Source organism: Tachypleus tridentatus, chromosome 2 (assembly GCF_004210375.1).
Source record: "Tachypleus tridentatus isolate NWPU-2018 chromosome 2, ASM421037v1, whole genome shotgun sequence".
In the NCBI taxonomy this organism is placed as follows: domain Eukaryota; kingdom Metazoa; phylum Arthropoda; class Merostomata; order Xiphosura; family Limulidae; genus Tachypleus; species Tachypleus tridentatus.
In genome coordinates this window covers 151,478,613-151,497,170 of record NC_134826.1, presented here as the reverse complement: position 1 = coordinate 151,497,170, position 18,558 = coordinate 151,478,613, and the positions used below count along the sequence as shown (strand labels likewise).

The window sequence follows — 18,558 nt, the reverse complement described above, 5'->3', positions numbered from 1 at the left end:
GTTTTCTAAGAAATCATTAATTCCCTTAATGACTTATTCACTGCTCTTGATGTACATGTGAATTTAACAGTTGTTTACATGTGCTGATAAGGCACATGTACATCGTAAATAAATAATTAGAGATTAGATGTTTTAGTAGATTTATTGTTATCTTATTGTCACATCAAAAACACAATGATATTATAGTAAAACTCATCACTACTTGTCACTGAAGATGCCACGTTTTCCAACTGTTAATATGTTAAAATCTCGTAAGGTTATGGCTTTCTCTAATGCCAACAACATATCAACCAATAACCATGTCATCTTGTAACAAACACAAAACTATCCTCATTGGACATTAGTCTGTGTTTTTGAAAACTTAAACTTGTGTCCCCAAATCTTATTTCTTAAGAATAAAAAATATAGAAATAAAAAAACTTTCCTCAATCTATTTATAAGATAAGTTTACTTAACGTTTAAGATTCTGTCTTTCTCTTCTTTAATCAAAATATTATAGACTTTAAAATCTTTACATAACCTTTTAAGTGATTTTTGTAAAGAAATGATGTGTGGTCAACGTGCTTATAAACACATCGTAAAATCCTACAAATGCTGTTCTACTTGCTACAGAGTTGTGCCTCAATGAAAATTTGCGAGTATACCAGCACAGAGGAAGGTACAAATTTATGTTAAATGTGTGATCCAAATTATAATAATCTGGTTGAATTATTTTGCACTTTCTTTACTTAGAAGGCCATTTGTGAAATTTGCTGCAAACTTGACTAACTTTGCTTCTCTGACTCCAATTAATGTTCATAAAAGTCAAATCATTAACCATATAAGCTTTTCACTAATAGCAAAGATCCATGACTAACTAATATCGGTGCTTTAATCCCTCTGGCAAATGTGTGATGATATACTAGAAATGTAAAGGAAGGATTGTGTAGGTGTTTTCTTATAGCAAACCACATCAGGCTATCTGCTGAGTCCACCGAGAGGAATCAAACCCTTGATTTTAGCATTGTAAATCTGTAGACTTACTGCTGTATCAGCATGGGTCAGAGGATTGTCTATCTGCTGTTGTGGTCAAAGTATTTTAATTTTAGTCTTTCTGGTTACTACCAAGAAATTAAGACTATGATATGGCTAAAACTGTGATTTCCTGCTATTTTTGAAGTTTCTTAGAAGAACTTGAATATATTTTCTTTTGTTTTTAAAATATTTGATATATTGCTTTAGAATATTATAAAATATGTTTCAATAATAAAAGTTATTTTTTCAAATTCTTTCTTCATCAAAAATAAATTACCTATAAAGAAAAGTGGTACAACTATAGATAAATAATGTAAATGTGTGGTGAATCTGTGTTTAATATTCTGTTTGTGTATATTTTTTAATTTGTCAGAATTTTATCTTATCGACGTCAATTAAAGACACCTTTGTTAAAGTTATTTTGAAATAAAACATTTTGTTTTGTGATATGATAAATAATTTTAAAATACTTCAGAACACAACGATGTGTTGAGATTGTTCCATTTTGTTTCTTTAAAGTTTCATATTCGTCATCAGTGTACTCATAGAGTGATGTTCATATACTTTCACTTCTAATTTCTATTAAGAGAGTTTTTTCTTAACTTCACTTTAATCCCAATTTATTACAGTTGCATTGTTGTTTATACTTTTGATTATTGGTTGATTCTTCCTCATAAAGAATTCTGTAGTCCATATTACCACTTCAAGGGTCACATTTGTGACTAGTGGTATGTGTCAGGCCTCTGGTGTGGGCAACCCAGAGAGAATTTATCTGGAACTATTTGCTGAGAGATTGAACATTACATAAATTATCCTCTGTCTTCAGACTTCACCCCACTCTTTCCTGGAGAAGATGAGCCTATTCAGGCAGACAAAGAATTGGATCACTTATTTCCACCTATTCATTTTGAAGTGCTTTTCCATATTTTTTCTGGACAAGCAGTTAGGGTTCATTTTTCATGTTTTGGGTAGAGCTTCTGAATCTGTCATAAGTATGACCCATTCCAAAATGTTTCCACTCTGTCTTACCTTGTCTATCTTTCCTCTGAGGCTTCCCACAGAAATACTGAAAAGTTTTCTGGGACATCCTGTCCTTTCTTTCTTTCTTTTGGCTCATTTGTTGTCTTTGGCTCTGGCTTTACGTGCGTGGTTTATCTGTTGTTGGGACTTTCTAGGTCGAGATCTGACCTTACTTGTGTCTGTTTACCATCATTTCATCTCTGGGATTTATATATGACCCCATTTTTGCCTGTTTTTCTCGTTGAGAGCCCAATATGGCATCTGTCACAGTTTTCCTCCCCTTTCTAACTCTTAACTATCACTTCTTCTTGGAGTGCCTGTCTTGTTGTTTTCTTCATTGACGTACGTCATGTTGACAACAGTATAAATGTCCACCCAGTAAGTTGTGGTTTTGTAATAATTTAATTTGCTAATTATCTTCTATACTGGCATCCTTTCATCAAGCAGTACTGGGTTTTTAAAGATTTATCTAAAAATTTTCAGGATTCCATTTTCCCCACCTCCTGTGTCTCATGTACCTCTTTACTTCCTTCTGCTACAGAATCCCATGACCAACCAGAATCTCTTGGAGCTGGCTTAGGAGGTACTATCTCAGCAAGCCATAGAAATTGCTCGACATTGTCTGCCAAGTTATCATTGCCGACTCATTGTTGTTCCCAAGAAAACATGGAACTGAAAACCTGTCATTGATTTGTGTTGCAAGAATCACTTTATTAAGCTGTCGTGTTTTACCATGGAATCATTTCTCACCCTGTGATGGGTATTATTTCCTTGCTTATGAATAACCAAGATGGACATTGTAAATGGATTTCTTCACATCCATATATCACCACAGTCTCGTCCATGTCTTTGATTTGTTCATCACAGGGTGATTTATCAATTTCATGCTCTGGCTTTCAGGCTTGCTTCTACCTCTGGTGTCTTTTGTTGCATGGTCAGAGCTTTTCTTTACCATCCTTATGCTCTGGGGTACTGATTCCACCATTATATGAATTACTGGCTTCTTCTGGCTCATTTCAAACTGAAGATGGCTGGCCATATTCATCAAGTGGGCTAGTTAATCAAATTTAAGAGAGTGCCCCGCTCAGCCTGTCTTGCAGGTGGGGATTCTCCATTGCAAACAAAGACTCTCATAGGAATACCTGACAGACTGCCAGACCATCCATAAAGGAGTCCCCGTAGCACAGGGAAACACGTGTTTGGTCTTGCCATGGTGGTTCTCTTGCATCCAGTGGTGTAGCACTATAACAGAAGTGCCATACCTCGTAATTGAGAATTTACTCTTCTGGGGAACCTTCTCGGAGGCAGTCTATCTCTAGATTTCATTTTCCTCAAGTTTGAGAGTGTTGTCACTTTGGTAGAAATTGATGGAAAGATGACTGGAGAATGTCATTGATGGTGAACTAAAATGTTGTAACACGTTTTGTGGAAACCTGGAAGGCTAAACCTTCTCCTCCATAACTTTGTTCTATGGAAATGTCAACTGACTATGCCTTTTCAGCTCTAACTTTTTGCTCACAAGTTTCTATCACTTTTTTGGATGTAATTTTCATTGACATCACTAGTTCTTCTCAGTCATATGTGATCTCTTCAACAAGCTATTTACAATCAATGAAACTTTATTCAGCATCTCTTGCCAGCTCCCATTACCCTTCCTCCTACCCTGAAGAATAATCTACTTTGGTGGCTGGACAAAGTCCATATGTCAGTGAGTGCCCCATTTCTGCAGGCTTTTGGTCATTGGTCTGTAGACAATAGGTCTTTACATTTCAGTGCCCTTTAACTTCTTGCAGTCTATCTGGGTTTAGATTGCTTCTCTCCTCTCATGAAATGTTCTGTTATCATCGCACATATCAATCTCCAAGGGGGCACTTGGTGAAGCTTTTGAATGTTGCATCTACTTTATTGCACCCCTACTACATTAATCTTCTATTATGTCATGTTCCAGGTGCTTTCAATTTTGTAGTGGATCATCTTTTCCACCCTGACCAAGAAAGTGGTCTTTACATCCCCTCGTTTCTTTGTATCTTTGCAATCAGCAGAGTTTTCCCCACATAGGTTACATTGATGCATTTTCACATACTTCAATCCAAAATTACTCCTTTTTTGATCCCAGGTACCTTATCCTTGGGCTCTGGCTATCTATTTTGTCATCCAGGAATGGTCACGTAGATTTCTTTGTTTACCTTCTTATCCAGTTATTTCATCAGGTGATCTCACTCTCTCATCCTCACCATTCTGTGACGAGTCTTTCTGATCACTCATTAATGGTCAGCAACTTTTCCCTCCAGTACCTCTTACTTTGTCTCCCTGATTTCTTTATTAACCTCGGTCACCAGTTCTACATTCAACCATTCACATTCTTCATCTTTATGCCTGGCTTTTATTTGGTCTTTGGTGAAATGATCATGTTTCTCCCATCAGGTAACTTTCCTTTTAGCTAATTTCATATATCCTTTATCAATGGACGTGTATCAGTACAAATGGAAAGTGTTCCACTGTGACTTGAGTGGCAGAGTTTCTCACAGGCTTTTAAACTCGGGGTCTTCAGTCTCTTCACTCTGAGATTAGCAGACTCACCATCCTATGCCTTTTATTTTTTCAGTACTGTCAAGTTTTTGCTTCCCTTGTCCTTACCATGCTAATACATATTTTCCAGATTGTTCACCCCTCCCCCAGATGGTCTAATCTTCCAGACTAGGATATTGTGATCCTTCATTTTCTCACTTTACTTCTGTTTGAACCACTTTCCTCACATTACATGTTTCACTCTTCATCTTATCTTGTGTACATCAACGGTCTGATTTGCTTACCATTGATGTATCATGTACACTTTACCACCTTACCTGTCTTTTCTTTATCTGCTTTGATCCTTCCTTTCAAAGACCTCAGCAGCTAGGGAAGGTAACTCCTCCTTTTTGACTATTTCCCTTACTTCTATATTTGTGGTGATGTGCCTGAGGATTTGGAATCTTTTCTGAAGTTAGTGCACCAACACTATACCATTTCCTTTTCCAGTTGCATATTTGTTGTGGTCAATGCAGTCAGAGCCGAGGTAGACCTTTTATTCTAGTTTCCTTACCTTCTTAGCTATTACTTGTTCATTCCTTCAGGTGTTCCTCATCTGGTTGTTTTATAGTACATAGATGGTAACGCCACCAAAAGTACCAGTGGGAGCTCATTTGTTCAAAGTTGTTCTCCTTTGATGAATTTTCATCACTAATCCATAGGCTATTTGGCTTTTATCTGAGTTACTTGTTCTACAATTCCTTTCCCCTCTCCTTTGTCTCAGGTACACATTTCCTGGGGATCTCACTACCACTCAATGTTTGTCCAAAGCAGTATAAGATCTATTTTAACAGGCCATTGAACCTGTCTATCATCTTTCTGTAGTTTTTTTATTCCAGGCTGTTTGTTAACACCATGAAAACTGGAGACTGGTGGCCTGCTATTAATTTTCCTGTCTCAGTACTTTTCTGGTTTTACCATGTTTTACTTTGATGTCGTTTATTTCGCTTGGGTAAGATTTTTTCATGTTTGTCCACAAGGTGGACATACTTGCATATTCCAGTGCCTTGTTAGCCATAACACTGTCTTTGATTCTTTTGCCACGTTGTGGTTTATCAGTTTTGTGCACTGCCCTCTGGGCTTGCTTTAGCTCCATATATTTTTCTCAGATGGTTAAATCATTCATCCATCATTTAAATGTGCTTTTTTCATTACATGGATGATTGACCAGTGTGGGCTTGTTCAAACAGGAGTCTGTTCATCACACTTATTGGCTGCTCCTGAATGTGGCTTATGTGGGCTGATTAATCAAACTTCTGCATGCTCAATATATTGTCCATTTGAGTGGTTTTTTTTAAACATCAGTCAGGTCTTACCTTCTCTTTTTCTACTTCATTCAATGAAACTTAACGTTCTCCATATCCTTATTGCTTCCTTCAGGAGGGTGGGATTGATCAACAGTAAGCTTTGGAATGTTGGTATGTAACAGAAGAAAGGTCTTTTCATATAAATATCATAGAGCTTCTTGTTGTAAGTTGTACTTTGGTTAATCTTCTGGCCATCTAGCCAAGAATTGCCTGGTAATTATTCTTCTGCTTACACACTTTGAATCATTTTCTTTTGGGCCCATACTTTTGATACTTATATCCTTCCAAGATCAAAGTTTATCTGGTGAAGTGGTCTCAGCATCCTCTTGTTTACTGGTGGTGGCTTTGTATTCTGTAGGGTAATCCTCACCTTGATGTATTTGCCACTTTTCTCAGCGCCAAATTGCTTCTATTTTGGTCTCCAATTCCTTATTTCTATGTTCTGGCTGTAGATGTTGGTCCTGTTCTAACTGAAACCAAATACCATATATCTATCCTCCCATTCATCTTCTACACAGGATGATTTTGATCATATCCTTGTGATTATTCTTCACTGTTTTTATCACCCCTTCTTACTCCTTTTCTTCTTCATCAAGTTCAGTTATCTGGGCATGTACACTACTCCCCATGCAGTCACATCTCAGTATTTACATCGGATCACTTCATCTTCATGTTATCGTCTCCATCCTGTAGCCATATTGTGTGACTTTTATTGAGTAAGTTATTGTTTACTTCTCTTTTATTTTTTTTTTCTTCCAGTGGTCTTTTTCTTCTTTTTGTTTGCTGCTACTCATTGTCTAGGTCCCACTCTTTGGTGAGTGGCACCTAACCAGTGTTAAATATTATAACTTATAATGTGTTAATGAAATACATATAAATAATATAAAAGTAACGTATAACTAAATAATTATAAAATCATTCATTTGAGACCAGGGAGGATGTGTTAATCTGGTGTACATGATAGGATATTCTCTCTCATGTAGTGTTGGAGTGATCTTCAAAATTACTGTTCACTCTTTCAGTTGGGATCCCTTATTCCACCTCTACATAGATGTTGGTTCCAAGTGGATGGATTCTGGATATACAGCTGAACCAATCAATACAAGTCCTCACGTGTGTATTATAGATGTCTTTATTCCATTCCTCATCTATACTCTTGCAACTCCATCCATGATGGAGGTACTTACAGATCAGTACAGTTCTTCCTATTCTGCTATCTTTTGATGTTCTTTCTATTCCAAGGATATTACCAAGCTTGGGGTGGTTCCTTTACTTTTAAATTTGAATGAGATGGTTTACATTATACAGACATCTTTTCCAAGAAGAGGTACTTTACCGTAATAAAATTTATAATTTTTCCCATACTGAAAATATATTTCTGATAGGTATTTAACTCTTCTCTGGTGCTTTCATTTTCTGCCAAAACCTGAAATGATAGTTTGGTAGAATTGAGTAGAATGAGGCACATGCACCTAGAGAGTATATAATGACCATTCTCACAGCAGATAAATCCAACAATGAGTCTCTTCCATTTTCAGCCTACATGACACTGCTAGTAGGAGGTAACCTGAACTTCAAACTTTGTAGATGAGATATGAAATCAAACACAAATATTTCATGGAAGGAAAAGAATTTGCAAGTTGGGAAAGAAAAAGAGATTGGGAAAGTAAATTAACAGAAAATATATTCAAATATGTAAATATAAAACAATAAATAATGAAGAAATTCTACTTCAAAAATGAAACTTTCTCACAACAATACAAAGAGCACAAAATAAATGTGTTTAACATGAGTCCTGCTAAATGAGAAATGATAGTTTGATATAGTTGAATAAAGAGTAATACAACAAGGTTTCATTCCTATTGGTGGAAGGCTGTTGTATGATCATTTCGATGTAAGATACATTGGAATCAGACAGTTCCAGATGGATTACAGCTGCAAGTCTCGGCATGCACAAAACAATTTTTGCCTACAGAAGGCAACACTGAATAAGAATACCTATTTATGCAAGGAAAAGTAATTACCTTTTGGAAATAAATTTTTCAGTGGAGGAAAGTTACAAATTTTGCTCTTTTGAAAATCCCTTTTTTTTTGGTTTAGGTAACACCGTATAAAGGTTTTGGTTTAGTGACAGATTTCACTCTAGATGCAAGTGAAGGATGGTGGACAAACATTGATAGATATCCTTTAACTTATCAATTTTTTTATGTAATCCATGGAAACTCAAGGTACTTTCCTATCGAAATAGACATCTCTTTCTTCAGTGGACTAGCAAGGAATATAATACTACCATGCGGTAAGTTTTGTTAAATATTTTATAAAGAATTTTGTTCTTCACACCATTGACAACAATGATATATACTGTACACAGAAAGTACCATGAACCATATGCTAGTACTTTTCATTTAGCATTCTGGACCAAAGAGTCCAATTTTGGCAATGAAGTGGCATAATATAGATAGTCATATATAAATCTTTAATTTCATAGACCTACTCTACTGACATTTGATAGATTGATATGTCTTCTAATAAAAACATAAAATATATTAGTGATAAAACTAGTTTAAGACTTGCTTTATTTCATTTCTAAAATATCAAGCTTTTCTTATACCAACATACTGCTTTTATACAATCCAGTTTAGAGTAATAATTTTAGAAAACAAAATTGATGTAGCTTTATCAAATTTCTCATTAAGAATCGCTATATATAATTTGTATCAAATTGAATGCTGTGCAAAGGTTTCCAGCACTTTAAATGTTCCTGTGATAAAACCCTTCAGATGAATAGCCTACCTTAGTTTTCTTCCAACTGATAAAATGAACAGTAGTTAATAGAAAGGATATGACTTGTGGTTGATTATTTAAAAAGTATAAAACATCTTCCATTTTCTTCCTTCAAAATAGTCATTGGATATACAAAGCATATCAAAATCCATGAGAAAACAAAATTATTAAAGACTAATCACCCAGGAGGGATACCATGTTGTATTTAAAGTTAGAAAATACGTATTACAGATATATAAACTGAAACCACATACATTGAACTTTTGACTGACAAACTCTATTTTTTTTAAGCAATACCTCTAATAATAAGTAGTGATATAGTTGTAAACTTTATAGTGCTGGAACTCTGTATAAATATATCATATTCAGTACCTAATTCCTATTTTTAAATCCATTTTAAATAGATAAAATAGGTGCAGCACATTAATCATTTCATATTTTAGTAAGATCAAACTTTAAGCTGGTCCTTCACAGAGGTTTTTCTCTTCTTCAGAGATGAGTTTTTTTCATGAGATAGAAAAAAAGAATGATGAAAATTTATAATTCTCTAAACACTTGTTTTTCATATGAATGCTAGTAGTGCACTAAGTAATTTTTATTTAATAAAATAATGCAAAAAAACACCGTAAAATAACAAACAAAAAACAGACAATTTCCTTTAAGCATCATAATTTTTTCTTGCATTTCTAGTGATACAACATGACACATTAAAACATCATTACAATATTTTTTCTTGGGAAGCAACCTAAAAATTTCTGTGCAGGAAACAATGTAATATAATACATCATTTCATAAATGAAAACCTCAATGGTTATAACAAATATAGTTGTAAACATAACAGAGAACTACATGTGTTGAAAAATCCTGAAAGAAAACGTGTGACAGGAGGGTTATGACTTATTTGGTGGCTCTGTAACCAAACAATATTGAAGAGTAATAAAAAATTTGCTTTTTTTGAGAAATGACATTGTTATAGTGAGTAATTTACGTAACATTTACTAGTACCTAAATAAAAGTAAAAAACGGTACTTTTATATGCAAAAACGGCTCGTTTGGGTTCAGAAAATATTTTACATAGAAGAGCGAACAACGTTTCGACCTTTTCGGTCATCGTCAGGTTCACAAAGAAAGAGGTAACTGACCCGAAGCTGACCACATGTTTGAAAGGGGTTGTGTAACTGTGTGTCGAAATGTAGAGGGCGGTATTAGATGTTTGAATATATAATTTTATTTATTTTATTATATTAATATAGGTATAAAGGCGTTCCTTTATATTGGTTTATTTTGGGTTTAAGTTGTTGTATAAGTAAGGCTTCTTTAATTTTGCGTTTGTTTATGTTTGTTTCTTTATTTAGTATTTGAGTGTTTTCTATGGTTATGTTGTGTTTATTTGACTTGCAGTGTTCGAAAACGTGTGAAGGTGACTTTTTATGTTCTTTGAATCTGGTTTATATTTTTCTACTTGTTTCTCCAATATAGAAGTCGTGACAGTTATCACATTGTATTTTATAAATAATGTTGGTGTGGTGTTTGTCAGTGTAGTTTTTACATAGTATAGACCTCAGTTTTGTGCCTGGTTTTTGAATAAATTTGGTATTAACTGGAACATCATATTTTGTTACTAATTTTTGCCAAATGTTGGTTATTTGTTTGCTGATGTCAGGAATATATGGCATACAGCAGTATATGGTTTCGTGGTTTTTTGATTCGTGAGCTGTATTTACTTTAGTTGGTTGATTTTGCTTTCTGTCTAGGTGTGTGCGTATAATGTTTTCTACGGTTTGTGGAGGAAACTTATTGATGTTGATAAAGTATTGTTTTATTTTGTCTAATTCATCGTTAATTTTATCTGGTGAGCATAGTTTTATGGCTGTGTTTATTTGGTTTCTTAGTGTGTTGAGTTTTTGTTTTGTTTCATGTGCTGAGTCCCAAGGAATGTATAGTCCAGTATAGGTGATTTTTCGGTGGATTTCTGTTTTGAATTGTGTGTCAGTTCTTGTAATTTTGAGGTTAAGAAATGATATTTGATTGCTTTCTTCCTGTTCACATGTGAAGTTAATGTTGGGATGTATAGAGTTAATGTGATTGAAAAAATTAAGTATGTGTTCTGTAGATTTGAATCCCGCAACCTGTCATCTACATATCTGTACCAGTATAGTGGTGGATGTAATGCTGTGTTAATTGCTTGTGTTTCAACTTGTGTCATAAAAATATTGGCTAGAACTGATGATACTGGGTTGCCCATGCTTAGGCCATTTGTTTGTATATAGTTTTGGTAGTTGAACATGAAGTTTGTCTTTATCGTGGTGAATTCTATGAGGGTTGCTAACTGGTTACTGGGAATTTCTGTAGTTGGGTTAGGGTCTCGGATATAGAGTTCTAAGGCTATCTTGCAGGCTTCAGTGGTTGGAACTTCTGTAAAGAGGGATTTAACATCGAAACTGGCCATTAAGGCTTTATGATTAAGTTGATTTAGATTAGACTTGAATTTAAAGAGTCTTTGATGAATGAGCTGGCTGATGTTACATATTTGGAGAATGCCCATGCTATGTATTTACCAAGATTGTAATTAAACGAGTCATATGTGGACATTATTGGTCGTAATGGACAATCTGGTTTATGAGGTTTGGGGATGCCGTATATTTGCGGTGTGCGTGAGTCGGTTTTACGTAGGTAGGAATAAAGTGTTTGTGAAATTGTGTTGGCTTTTTTCATTTGTAGTAGCAATTTGTTCAGTTGTGTCTCGTGTGTCTTTGTTGGATTTGTGTGTATTGGTTTAAATTTGTTCGTGTCTGATAGGATGTTATTCATTTTTTGGAAGTATTTATTCGTGTTCATTATGACTATAGCGTTACCTTTATCTGCTTTTAGAATTTTTATGTTTTTGTCTTGTTTTAGGTTTTTAATGTCTGTTTTTGTAAGGTTGTTTTTCAGTTTTGTGAAATTATGTTGATGGTTTTGTGAGAAAATTCTTTGAAAAAATCGTTTAAGATGTTGTTTTTAGGTGTTTCTGGAAAATATAAATTTGTAATTTTACCTGGGAAGTTTGGCTGTTGGATGTCAATAAAATTATCTAAGTTGTCTTCTTTCTGTTGGTTGTGTTTGGTTGTTTCCTTGTTTTTCTTCTCTGTAGAAAGTATCACAAGTCTCCTGGCTAGGTCTTCTAAACATGTTTTGATTTCTATGGTTGGAATGTACCTAGGTGCTATTGCGAAGTTGAGTCCTTTGTTAAGTAGATGTTTCTCGTCTGTGTTTAATTGACGGTCGGATCTGTTAATTATGAGGTTAGTCAACGGTTTGTCGTTTTGGTGTCTTTTCTGTTGTTTGAATCTTAGTTTTTCTAGTTTTTTTGTTGTGGCAGATCTTTTTGTCTCTGTCGTTCTTAGACAGATTCAAACAACAGAAAAACATAAAGGTAAACACGTGTCTTTGAATGTAACTCATTACAGTGAACAATCAGAAACAAAAATATGCTTCCAAAGACAAGTATGTTTTGAAACATTCTGTGTAAGGTTACTATCAGCCCTATTGGCTCAAGATAAATATAAAGAAAAAACTATCCATAAGTCTTTGCATCACACTTGATTTAGATATGTTTTACTGATGTAAAAATTCACCTACAGTGTGCTCCTTGTATGTAAGTGTACAAGGACATATGCAAAACATGTACCAAACATGCTTCATGAGAAAATTGTTTTATGTTTTTTTTTTGAAAAGCAGATTTAACACACAATTTTTTGAATGTAGAATACATTCTGCCAGTTGAATGAGAATAGACAAGAAAAGGTGTCTGGAAAGTAAGTTTTTTATAACAGAAACAAACTAGTGATATGATAAGTAAATCTATGATTTTAAATTAGTTTTAAGTAAAAAAAACACAGACACTGAATTAATGTCAGTCTGCTAATCTGTCATATGTATTTCAGTACTGCCAAAAAACATCTTACTTATCGCTTTGAGACTTAGAAGAATAGCAAGAATCATTGTAAAATTTGATCAGTCAATCTGACAAGGGTTGTTCAAAAGTTCATGTTGTTGGTTTACTGCCTCTCCTCTTGTCTGTTAGTTGATAATTGGTACAGACAGCCCTCAAGTAGTTTTTTTTTGTGAATATTTGAAAACATAAAAAAAACACAGTTCATTGCCAAAATTGAGATACATAAAAAACATGTATTGAAGATTACCTTTTAAAATACATGATTTTTGTTCTTAATCATTATTCCATGTGAAAAGCCAGAAAGATATACTTTTAGTTCTACTTGTTACCTGCACACTGCAAGGTAACATAATAGATATTAACCCTTTCCAAAAGGCAGTGAATTGCTTTAAGAGGATATAAGTGAGATGATGATTTTGCTAGAAGATACATAAGTTTAATGTAAGATAGACATCGAAGTGGGTCTGTTTCAGATATAAATGCTTCATCCTTCACTTTAAGTACATTTTTCACTTTTCTCATGACTGACTGACATTACTTTGCTGAAATTGCCTTCTCAAAAAGTAAACTGCTACTCAGAAGACTTTGTGTGAGTTTATTTGTGTAAACTAACTTTTCTCATATTTACTTCTTGGTTCTATCAGGAACAAATCAGGTGATAGTCAAAGTGTGTGATGTTTTTGGCTTATGTTCTAACAAAGCTCAACGAGTGAATGTACTGTGCAAGAAACCTGTGACATTTCAGGGAATTTCCAGCTTTGATAAGCTATTAATGTTTGGTAAGTTATTATAATAATTTATAACTAAAGAATGTCGTGTGTCATTAAATTATATTGTAAACTATGTATAACATGACACAGTCATAGTGTCAGTTTTAACTTTAAAATCAAAACTTAAATATCAAGGAAAACTAGATTTTTATAAAAGATGCAGTGATTTTGAAAATTCAAAAAGGTCATTTTAATCAACCTATAATTTAATATCATACCTGAATTATTTAAAAATATAGAGTCTGAACAGAAAATAATGGACAGGTTCAAGAAGTGGTGGTTACTATGTGCAAATATTTCCAAAAATATTTTTAATTTTTTATTCCAAATACTTTTCCTTTGACCACCATTCCTTCATTTTTTGACATATTTACCTGAAACTTGGTAGGATTATACATTGGTTTAATACATCCAGGGCTTTTGGAGGTAAAATCTCCAATTTTTTGGAGGGCTTCTGTGTTGTCATATTTACAATAATCAAGATGACAGGTGACACAAATATACATTTTCATGTCACATACAAAAAGATTGGAGTCAAAGCTAATAGAAAAATTATAACTTTGGGAATTTGGATCAATTGTTCAGCCATATTTTGACCAATTTGTATGTTATTTGGTGGAAATGTACTTTTTACAAGTGTTGCACATTGAAAAAAGAAAAGACAAGAAACACACTTTGATGTTTTTAGATAGTTACTTTCTGTGTTTTTGACAATTTTTGTGGGACTTGGTATGAAGATACAGGTACCATATACATACAAAAACGTAGGTCAGGCCCATTTTTAGTCATTTTAGAAGGTCATAAGGTTAAATAAACCCATTGTTTCATACTTCTGTTCTAGATACAGCAATAATGAATACAAAGTATCTATTAAGATATTTTATTCTATATTTTTGTCATTTTAACTTTACTATTTGGGATATTTTTTCTGTTTTAAAAGTACACTATGGACAACTGTAGTTGTGGATCATTTGATAATTAAAATTTATTAGTAAATCATGAGAAACATAAATATTTGTGAAAACTGGTCAGTGTCCATAGATCACCTACATCTATTATTTACATGTTACTAGTCAGAACAAATTTTTAGAATTTAAGAGTTTAATAGATATAAAACGATAATACCACTTTATTTGTAATAGTGCATCATGCCAGAACAAATGACCACACAGTAAACTTAAATAACATGACAGTAATGCACAATAAAAAGAATGTTAATAGAAGCATTCTATATTTATCTAGTTACCAAAGCATTGAGGTTACAAAGCTTGAATATCTTTACCAAAAATATACAAATTGTATCTGATTCATGTCCTATCAGGAAAGACCCCAGATAATATTTCTTTCTGGCATATTTACATTGAAATTCTGGTTACTATCACAACAAACTCACAAAGACAAAGTGAGTCTTGAGAGTTCTAACTAGATTAGCATTCTAAAGGTGGGAGTTGAACTAATTATTATCTAAAGATAGAAATTATAACTTATTGAAAATTATATTGAAGTGACTGTATTTGTTACAAATTATGAACAGATTGATGTCTAGTCACCACAACCTCTCTCTTAATAGTTAGTACAACATCTGTTGATCATTTAAATAATTTTATTTGTTTTTTTCTTTCAGGTCATTGTCATAGAGCCTTTTCTTTGATAGATAATATGAAGGAAGTTTTGACTGAAATGGATGAGTTGCAGTTAGAAAACACAGTGATGACACAGATTGAAGATTGTTTTTTGAAAAATATAAAATGGTATCAAAATATGTGAGTTTCCATAGTTGCATATTATGTATTTTCAATTAAATTTTAATGGTATAAATATTGTTCAGGTTAAATTGTTTAAGCAACATTTTTTGTTTGATTTTAGTTCAAAGTTAATTAATAGGCAATCTGTCTTTGGACCATTGCTGGGAATCAAACCTAAGATCTTTTAGCATACATACTAGACTAAACTCTAAACTTACCACCAGCCAACCAAAGGACTATTATTAAGTAATAAATTAACATGTAGTATTCGTAATTTTACAACATAAATAAGAAAAGCTATTATTTAAAATATTTGCTGACATGTAAATTATATTTCAGTATGCACATGAAGTTATGGATAAATTCATTAATTTTCCAGTTAGGTAAAAAAAAAAGAGATATTCAAGAATAGGATAAATGATTGATTATAGGAAGTGAAAAATAACAAAAACAAATATTTTGAAATATAAATACACTTGGCAAACCTTTACATGCATATCTGTTTCATTTCTTGTTAATATACACATTAGGTTTGCTGTAAGAATTTCTTTCAAGAAACTTGTTCACATCTGAGAAGAAAATTAATAAAACACAGCAGTTCCCTGTTGTTTATAAATAGAAATGTTCCCTCTATTTGAAAGACTATGTTGGGACAAATGTATTCAGCAAAAGATTTTAAAATACCATACTTCTTTCCTCTATAACAGTTCATGTGTTTTTCAACATGTTATAGAATGTTGGAGAGAAATTAAATTTGAACAATTTTATATTCTATTCAGAGCAACAAATCAAAGAACAATAAGATATGAAGATCTCTAGCTATTAATTCTTCCTAACATAAAATGAATATCGTGTTTTCATATGTTAATTATATGATGAATATTGAGGTATAAAATGATTATATTAAATGGTTTCACATAATGTTGGAACACTTTTGTTTTCAGTTGATGTTGTAAAAGTTGCATTATTAAATTTCCATAGTAAGTTTTCTAAGACTACCTTAATTTATTAGAAAAAATACTTATTGTTAAATAGAAAAGTTGTGTAGGGTTGGTAAATGAACTTTAAAAAGGGATGAACCATGATGGGGATGTAAATGGACACATCACTTGACCTGGCTTGTGATTACATAGCATTACATGTCCATTTGTAACATATATATGAAACTTTAAGTTCATGTACCATGTATCACATTTTCCTGAAGGTTTAATTTTCAATTGCTGTCCCACAGATGTTACCAATTGGAGCTGTTTGCAGCATTTTTAATCATTCTATCTACATCCTCTGATCTGTTCTTTTTTCCTCAGAAACTGGTAGCCATAAAATGAAGTAAATCCTTTTCATCAGTTTCACCAATCTGTTTCTTACCTCAGTGACCATTCAGATCTTGACCTTTCTGTATATTTAATGAGGATATTTAAGTGTTACATTGCCTGCACTAATACATATAGAGGTACTACACAATGACCTTTTATTTATTAGAGTCCTTCAATTTTCTGAAATTTATCTCTAGTTACATTAATGAAATACATAGAAATATTATCTCTTATTCTGGGATGTCTTTGAAGGTGATGAAACTTCTGCAAGTCACATCTCATCAAACTTATCACAGTCATATGTGGCCTAATTGAATTGCCTGCTAGAGGACACTGTGGTCTGGTACATAGACCTCCTCAATACTTTTATCTTATATGCATGATCTGGCAGTTTCTTCTTCTGAGGGTCTTTTACTACCTCCACAGCTATTTTAACTATATCCACTAAATAAGTTGTGTTCCATATTTTCTTCTTGGCTGCCAAAATTGTGAAGAATGGGTTAACACTTTTGTGTTTTTATAATTATAGACAGATATAGAGGGTTACAGAAATACAAAATAATGTTTTCAATTATTTATTAATAGAATTAATTATATTTAAAAAGAGGTGGTAGAAGTAAAAAACCAATTCATTTCATCATTTCTGGTTGGTGGCAACCATGTTGGGCACGATGATGCTAGATTCTAAAGAATAGTGAGTAGTTTCATGACGACTTTTCTATTGTCTTTACTTTCCAGGGTCCTTTTCTTTTTTTACAGGATTCTATTCTGTGACAAGTATTGCCCAAGCAGGAGTCTTTTTTTTTTTAGGCAGGAATCCTTTTATCAAGTCAATTTCACACTAGCAACCACTAATTCAGTATATTTATCTATATTACAACATTATGTGAAGTATTGTGGTGCTCTATAAGACCACATAGAGACTGACTGAGTGGTATTACTGTACTATGCTAGATCACCACTTCTGACCCATCATGAGTAAAGCATGAGGGGATCTTGCCTTTCCTTGCTGCAATGAATAATTTGGAGGAACATGCTTTATATTTTGCATTGTTTCTAAATTAGTGCTTTTCAAAAGTCCCCAGCATGCATTAGCCACCTGATACCACAAATCACTGGGTTGGTGGATAGAAGTTATTCTTCTAGAGAATTGAAGTGAATTTCCTCCACTCTTAGAAAAGCAGGCAAAGTGGGGTGTTTCTCCTGCCTGGAACCTTGGATGTTTTTACCAAGGTGTTGTAATAGAAGAACAAGCCTACATGGGAACTTACTCATAACAGAATCTGATTTGTCTCTGTGTGTCCAGTGGGAGATGGGGCGTTCTTCAAGACCATGTCAGGTAACTTTGTGGTATTTATATGTGTATGTGTGGGTCTATATTTACATATAAAAACACACACAAATACATTTAACTCTTTGACCCACACTGTATCAATTAAATTGAGTATTATAGGAAACTCAGCACATGGGATATATTCTGCCCACTTGTCTGGTCTATACTTGCTGGCTTTTAAACAAGATTTTGTGCAATGTGCCCATAAACAGACCTTTATCCATGATTCACCCACTTAGACTCATGTGTTAGGACCACCAATAGGGTGTAACGTGGTGAGACTTAGTGTAGTGTATGTCAAAGATTTAGCACTTGACACATGGTACAAATTAAGGAAAAATAAATCTCTTTCTCTCTCTCTCTCTATATATATATATATATATCAATTACTTAGAAATCTGTATGATATTCATTTATGAATATTGGATTGTTAGTAGCATATATTAAATTCTTCTTTGTAGAAAGTAAAAAAGAACATACAATTCTATTACAATTGTTAATTTTATTGAAGTGATAAAGTAAAGGAAATCTAGTATTGAATAACAAGCTACATCTAAGTGTGTTACAAACTTGTTTGTGTGAGATTTACAGAAAACAAGCAATATCTAGGTGTGTTACAAACTTGTTTGTATGAGCTTTATAGAAAACAAGCTATATCTAGGTGTTATTTTCTAATTCATTTTTATGTATTTTGTTATATTTAAAAGTGAAAATATGTCTTTTGTACTTATTCTAATTTTATTTTTACTTTAAATTCAAAATAT

At 33.1% G+C, this 18,558-nt stretch overlaps 1 protein-coding gene across 1 annotated transcript in view; it reads left to right on the top strand.

Annotated features, from left to right (window-relative positions):
* LOC143245641 (uncharacterized) overlaps positions 1 to 18,558 on the top strand; it is a 125,755-nt gene that overhangs the window by 25,118 nt on the left and 82,079 nt on the right. The window contains exons 9-11 of the mRNA XM_076491990.1: positions 8,010 to 8,205; positions 13,275 to 13,409; positions 15,025 to 15,163. Coding sequence (XP_076348105.1) covers positions 8,010 to 8,205; positions 13,275 to 13,409; positions 15,025 to 15,163 — 470 coding nt within the window. The remainder of the gene's footprint in view (positions 1 to 8,009; positions 8,206 to 13,274; positions 13,410 to 15,024; positions 15,164 to 18,558) is intronic.